Here is a 7,367-nt window from a genome sequence, read left to right as displayed (position 1 = left end):
CAGACAAATATCGAAATACCCGACTCGGGGTGGCTATCGCGTATCTTACGAAACGTATCTCGCCGACGGACGACCAGAGAGTGAAAACGCTAGACCCGCTCGATTGCGGAATCGATACGGTACCCTTTCCTGAGGGGCGCGCGAGCCAATCGGGCGCGAGCTTGCAAGCCCGCGGTGTCCCGGCGCAGTGCTGTCGATACGAGATCCTTCGGGGGCGTGCAACGGTCCCTCGGTGGCGTGCGACTCCTCAATTCTGTCCTTAGCAGCGGACGGAATTCGGTTCTCGCCGGTGTGCCTCCGGTTTGACCCTGGGGCGGTGATCAGTCACCCCGTAGGTCGATGTTTTGTGGAGATCATTTGCTGAAGCCGGGTGTTTACCCAAGCGCTTGGGGCCCCGCTATCGGCGGCCTTGTCCGTCGCTGCCGCACGTGCCGCCCGCCTGCCGCGTTGCTCTCGCCAGCCCGCGATCTCTGCTGCTTCCGCGTTTGCCACCCTTCCCGGGTTATCGATCGTCCTTGATTTCCTTCGCCAAGTACTCCCTCGAAGGTTTGCCGTGGTGTGGGTGAGGTGCCGCGCGTATTACATTGCATAAAAAAGAAGAAAGTAATCAGAATGCGGAAACGCGATTAAATACGACCTCTGGAGATCTCGCCGTTGCCTCCCTGGTCCGTCCCTGGGCGCGAAATTCCGCGTCTTGTGACGGCGGCGCGGCGGGGCGCCGCGACGATGTGGCGAGCCGCAACGTCACAATACATACCATTTCGTATAATGATTTTTTATTATTATAGAGAAGTGTACAGCAGTTAAAGAAGCTATGGACCAACATAAAGCAAATTCAAAGAGATGTTATAACAAAGGAAAAACAAAATAGATTTGCCACAGGTGGAGGACCAGAAACACCCTCCACAGAACTGGATCCAGATGTTGCTTCAATAGTACCTTCTTTAATGGCCACAGCTCCTACACTATTTTTGTCAAATATGGATGATAAAGAAGTAGAAGGTAAGTGTATTTATCAATAGTAAATAGTTGTCAAATTTAATTGTACAAGCTTATAAGAGCTGAGAGAGCGTATGTGAAGGAATAATATCTTTATATTTTAAAAATATAAGCATTGTATTTTTTTTAACTGAAGAATGTTTAAAGATTTACTACCACATCCAATATATAAATAATATATGTTTATGTATGTAAACTCTACTTGCACTGTGATTTCCATTTTCTATTATTCAATTAAAATAATTATTGTTTTATTAATTTTTTACAAACCGCTATCGTTTCGCTTATCATAAATGGCTATTGTTTTTACATTGTTTTTTCACTGAATTTTAGATCGAAAACAACTGGTGCACAATATTATGGATGACATGGCAGAAAATGAATTAGATGACAATATGAAAGACAATAATAAGGAGAACGATTCAATAAAAATTTTATGTGAAAGTAATACATCAAGTCCCAAAGGTATGTGCTATTTAAATATATGATAGTAATTAAAAATATATGTTACAAATGTATATATTTGATATATAAATTTATCTGTATGTCTGTATGTATTTTGAATTATTTTTTGACACTTTTAGATGTTATATCTTCTTTACAGAAATTATAGCTGATATGATGCTGCCAGTTGAAAATAAAAGGACTTGGGCTTTGAAAAAGTCCAAGTTCGTAGAAAAGGAAAACGAAATTACAATTGATATGACAGGTGAAACTAACAAGACTGTGAAAAAGCGCAAGTTTACAGAAACTGAAGACGAAGTAAAAATTATAAGAATAAAAAATATAATAGAACAAGAACGACAAATGGCAAAAGCAAAATTGAGACATGAAGAAACAATGGCTACTATTAAAGAAACTCATTTGAAAGAAATGAATAAAGTAGAGCTTAGAACATCATTAGCAAAAGCAGAATTAGCTGAAATTCTGCTAAAAAAAGAAAAAGATTACATACTCAGATTGTAATAGATTTTACTATACTATATATATTTTTATTTTACTACCTATATTATGCAATATAATTACGCAATACAATACTTATAATAAAACAAAGCATATTAATATATGTTATGTGTAAAAAATATTTTATTGTAATTTACAAATACATTTTTTTTATTTTTTTGCTACTACATTATATGTGTAATACTTACAATAAAATAGATCATATTAATATGTATTGTTACGTATAAAAATAAATATTTTGTCATAACTTACAAATATCTACAATTTTCTTTACTTTTTAATTTTGTTGTTGGATTACGTGCAATAATACAATTCACATTCGACAGACTAAATATTGTACAATTTATTGTGTGCTATAGAAAATTTATCTAAATAAACGCTCAATGAGTGCTTGTCGTACTGCAAATCCTTCTCCTGGCTGCCAATGTGGTGGATTCACTGGAACTTCTTCATATTCGTCACGTAGATCGTCTTCTTCATCCTCAGGAAGTTCATCGCGAAATATAAGCGCAAGATTGTGTAGCACTGCACATGCTATTACAATAGTTGTAGAGCATAGCAATTTTGTACTGAGTCCTCTTGAGAGACAAGGAAATCGTTGTTTCCATACGCCGTACGTTCTTTCTACAATTTGTCTCGTTCTTCCGTGAATAGTATTGTACCTGAAAATAATAGAAATATTTCTATATATTATTTATTTAATCCATGCCTCACATAATTTAATCTATTTTGAAATTATTTGCAAAATAGAGAGAGAGAGATCAAACTATGTGAGACATGGATTGAATAAATGTACAATTTGATTGAATACATATTTTGCAGAATTGAAGTTATTATGAATGTAAAATGGAATTTTACTTGATACTCAAAAAATATTTTTAATAAAGTGATCATTGATCATACATGAGTATGTGATATTTTTAATATTGAATACGAGAAAAATATTCTTACATTAATTGTTCGTCTGTCTGAGAATGTCCTATAGGTGTCAAAAGAAATGGTAAAGTTGGATAACCAGAATCACCAACTAGCTTTCCATTTAATTTTCCTTGTACATATTGCATATATATTCTTGAATTCTGAAAAATCCTGCTATCATGTTGACTGCCAGGATATTCCGGTACAATGTCAAGAAATTCCATGCGAGGTCCAACAACAGTCTTCATTATATTGGAGTAAACACAAACATAATTAAAATGTGTTGTGTGTGTGTGTGTGTGTGTATATATATTATAATTAACAGTATATATATTAGCAGTATGTAAGTAATTGTTTGGTATAATTAGCATATTTGTCAAATATAAATAATATTTAATAACATACCTGCACATTTAGTGAAAAGTAACCTTTTCTATTACGATATAATTCGTCAATACCATGAAATCGTGTATGTGTTAAACGTATATGTGTGCAGTCAATTGCACCATCAATCCCTGGTAAACCAATTGCTCCGTTACCATATCCAAGAACTCGAAATAATCGATAATTTTCATTTTTTCTTTCCGGAATAGTAGGCATTTTTATACATTCTTTAATCAAACTAGCGAGCAGAGCTGATACACGAAAAATTATTCTGGATATTGTTGGTTGTGATAATGCCAGTGTGTCTCCAATAACCATCTGTAATTTCACATACACAAAAATATATTATTTTAATCATTTAATACACACACATGCACGTACACACGCACACATATTATGTACACACAATAATGTATAAATGTATAAAATATATTATATATATCATGCTACTAACCTGAAAACTTGCACTTGCATAAAACCGTAGACAGACTAATAATTGTATAGCAGGAGAAATAGGTAAACCACGATTGTTGATCTTCATCAAATACTGCTCTATTTTTGGTAATAATCCATATAAAATAGATTCCTTACGGAATCTAATGCGTCTTTTAAATTCCAATTCTTCGTAAAATTCGAATGGGTTATTTGCATCGCGGATATACCGTTTGGGAATTCTTATAGCTTCAAGATCTTCGATATCTTCAATTTCTTCAATATTAAATGCTTGAATATCCATTTTTCTTCTTTTCTTTTGAAACAACCTTACTAGACGCAAGTGTGTGTATGTGCGCGGTGTGTATGCTGCTTAGACTTCCGTCGGCGCGGGCGACGACTCGCGGACGACGGCGATGACGACGGTGACGACGGTGACGGCGAGACTTCGCCGACGGGCACGAGAGAGATGTCCAGGACACGGCGTTCGCGGGTTGCCTCCTCGGTGGCCGTACATCGACGGAAATGGTGGAGTCGTCGCGGACTCGTGGAGTCTTGACGGGGGCGGGGGTGTGAGCGTGAGCGCGCGCGCGCGCGTTCCGCCCGCGTCCGAGGTCGGAGTGGTTGGACCGGATCGGACACGAAGATGAATAGATGATGCTGCTGTGCTCACGCCGCGAGCGCATGCACGTTTCGTTCGCCCATTACTGCACGCTCGCTCGTGCTCTCCTCGCGTTGCACGACGACGACTCGACTCCGAGCCCGAGCGGACGTAGGCTACGACTACAACGAGATTCTTCCACGCGGACGGCGGACGGACACGACACGCTCGCGACTCGCGACCCACTGTTGGGAATTCGAGTTGATGCCGTAGGTTTGTTAAGCCCAAAAGGAACTGCGCGAATCACTTCACCCTGCGGCCAATACGACACAGTGACTTATGTTGGACCTTGGCGAGAGATTATACTTGTGTAGGAGATTCGAAGGATGAGATGCTTGTAGAATAAGAACTCTTTATTAAGAACGTTATATGTAACCGCGCTCTTGTTCGACTGACTCTCTCGACCGGGGAAGAGAAGACAAGGTAGCATACAAAAAAAAAAAGAAACATCGGCATCGGCCAGCGCATGGCAACCACAACGGCCGCTCTTACATAGAAACGCTTACATAGGAACGCCTACATAGAAGCACGACTAACTGCTCCAATAACTTAACCTTCTTCACTAGCGATTTCAAATAAGATCACCTCAATAGCTCATTTGACACGACCTGATGAAGGCGGTCTTATTTGCACTTTTTTACGTCATACAAGACTGTCTTATTTGAAGACGATCTTCATTAAGGTAATACTTAAGGTGCGATCTTAAGATTACCTTAAGTCGCAACTATGAATCTAGAGGGCATCTTAAGACCGTACTTAAGGCGGTCTTAAATATAAGAACGGACTATGAATACTGCCCCTATTGCCTGTTGCCTAGCATTGTGCAAGGGGCTTTAGAGTCCCTTTATAAGAGTCTGGACAGACTGGTCCTTATTTTCATTGGACGTGCAACACCATGGCTGAACCAATCACGAGCGATAAATGGAGGCCCTCTCAGGGCGCGTATTATGGAACTTTCCGAAATGGATTCTGATCGGAATTGTTATTTTCTACATTTCTATTATGTTTTCAGGGAAAACAGCATAATTTCGATCAGAATCCATTCCGAAAAGTTCCATAATACATGCCAGTACACACTAAAGCGGGGAGCACACACTTCTGCATAACGCATAATGCGTAAGCATAAGAAAATTGATTGGTCTATTTTTTTATGCACATGTGTATGGACCAATCAATTTTCTTATACTTACGCATTATGCGTTATGCAGAAGTGTGTGCTCCCCGCTTAACAATATCGTTACGTGCTTTGCTACAGTGTTATATGTATATCTGTGCAAAACACGAAATTATGTTGTTAACATTTATACTGAATAGGTGTCTTATAATTAAAAATAAAGAATTACGAAATTAACAAAAAATGACATTAATGTCAAAATATTTTTATTAAAAAAGTTTGAAAAAGAAAATATTTAAATCTATTTTTACATTTTATATGTATAATACAGTGAATATATCTTATAATATACTTTATAATATATAAATATCTCTACTATACCTTATACAATATACTAATCTAACTACTTAATTAATTAATGCATACTCAAAGTTTTACTATTGTAAGCATTTAAAATTTCTTTTTTGCATTCAATTTTAACTCTATATAAAATAAAACGTTTCATTATTTTTTCGAAAATATTGTGGCAATTTAACAATGTATCACATTGAATGTGTTTCAGTTTAACTATATAAAATTTAACGAAATCAACTTTTGCGTATTTCAAATGAGGTAAATAACGTCGTATTTCAATTTCCATATGATAAAAAAATCTAAAAGTTTCATCATTCACGAAAAACAATGTATTTGGTTTATAACATCTAAGGCGAAGTAATGCAGAATATTGTGAACTACCATTATATGTTGTGGATCCAGCATTGTTGTGGATACATTGTTTACAAACTTTAGTTAATTTCGAAACTCTAGTTAAAATGTATCCACATATGCCATACAATGAATTTAATTCTTTTTTTTGATATACCTATAACTTTATTTTCTATTCCAGGAGGAAGGACAGGAGAAATTTCTTCAAATTGATTATAATTAGTTTTAGCTGGCCGTCTTAAAAAATCAGCAATATGAAAGAACCTTCATCTTGGTCATAATTTGTATTTTGTAACGTTTATAAGTACTTACTGAGAAACCATCAGAACTTTTAAACTGTGTTTAAACTGTAAAGCGTTCGGAATTGGAAATTTTTTTCTAATATTTGAGAAAAGATTTTCTACGCAATCTTGAGAAAATCGACCAGCAAGAACGTACGAATATCCTCGTTTATTAATTAAATAATTAGTAAGTTCAATTACAGATTTTGTAGTTATTAAAATGCCTCTTTGGACTGGTTGAAATCGCTGATCTGAACCAATTTTTACATCACAAAATAACTCAATTACCGAATTTAGGAACTGTATGCTTTCATTAAATTTATTTTGTGTTCTTTCATTGTTTTCTTTTTCACCTAAAGCCATCATAGGACTTCGTGCAGTTATTAATCCAAACCATTTAGACATTATTTCAGTAAATTTTGCTGTTGTTTCATATTTTTTATTACCATTTTCATGGTCCATATAATTAAACGCACCACTCACATATCTATTTAACATATTCACTGCGTGACCAACTTTCATTTTATTAAACGTTGTCGTTTTAATAACATTTTCATTTAACTTTGGTGCAAGTTTTAAATGATAATCTTTTTGTTCGGCTACTAATTCTTTAAAATGTTCAAATTGTACAATATCAGAAGATAACTTTAAAGTTTTTACAAATTTTTCAGGCAATAATATAACTTTATTATTAATCAGACAGACTCGGAGATTCTTAAATAGATGTGGAGCGTCAGCAAAGAAAAATAATCTACGTGATTCATCAACTGGATGAGATATTGAATTTACAATTTCACCATACCTACTAGCAGATACGTTTCCAAAAGCTCTCCACATTGCTTGGTTTACTCCACCCATATCGGATGTAATACTGTGCACATAAAGACCAATTAATTCTGCTTTTCTAATA

The 7,367-nt window shown here is 36.0% G+C and overlaps 1 protein-coding gene across 1 annotated transcript; it reads left to right on the top strand.

Moving 5' to 3' along the window:
• Positions 1 to 245: 245 nt before the first annotated feature.
• LOC143896470 (uncharacterized) lies at positions 246 to 1,965 on the top strand. The gene is made up of 4 exons (XM_077404371.1): positions 246 to 665; positions 789 to 1,002; positions 1,333 to 1,464; positions 1,604 to 1,965. Exons 2-4 carry the CDS (start codon positions 948 to 950, stop codon positions 1,963 to 1,965), a joined length of 549 nt encoding a protein of 182 aa, XP_077260497.1. The 5' UTR covers positions 246 to 665; positions 789 to 947.
• Positions 1,966 to 7,367: the final 5,402 nt, after the last annotated feature.

The sequence above is a fragment of the Temnothorax americanus genome, unplaced genomic scaffold (genome assembly GCF_048541705.1).
Source record: "Temnothorax americanus isolate GAGA-0224 unplaced genomic scaffold, ASM4854170v1 Scaffold185, whole genome shotgun sequence".
NCBI lineage: Eukaryota > Metazoa > Arthropoda > Insecta > Hymenoptera > Formicidae > Temnothorax > Temnothorax americanus.
Note: the sequence above shows the minus strand (reverse complement) of the source record. Positions and strands in the feature narration are given on the sequence as shown.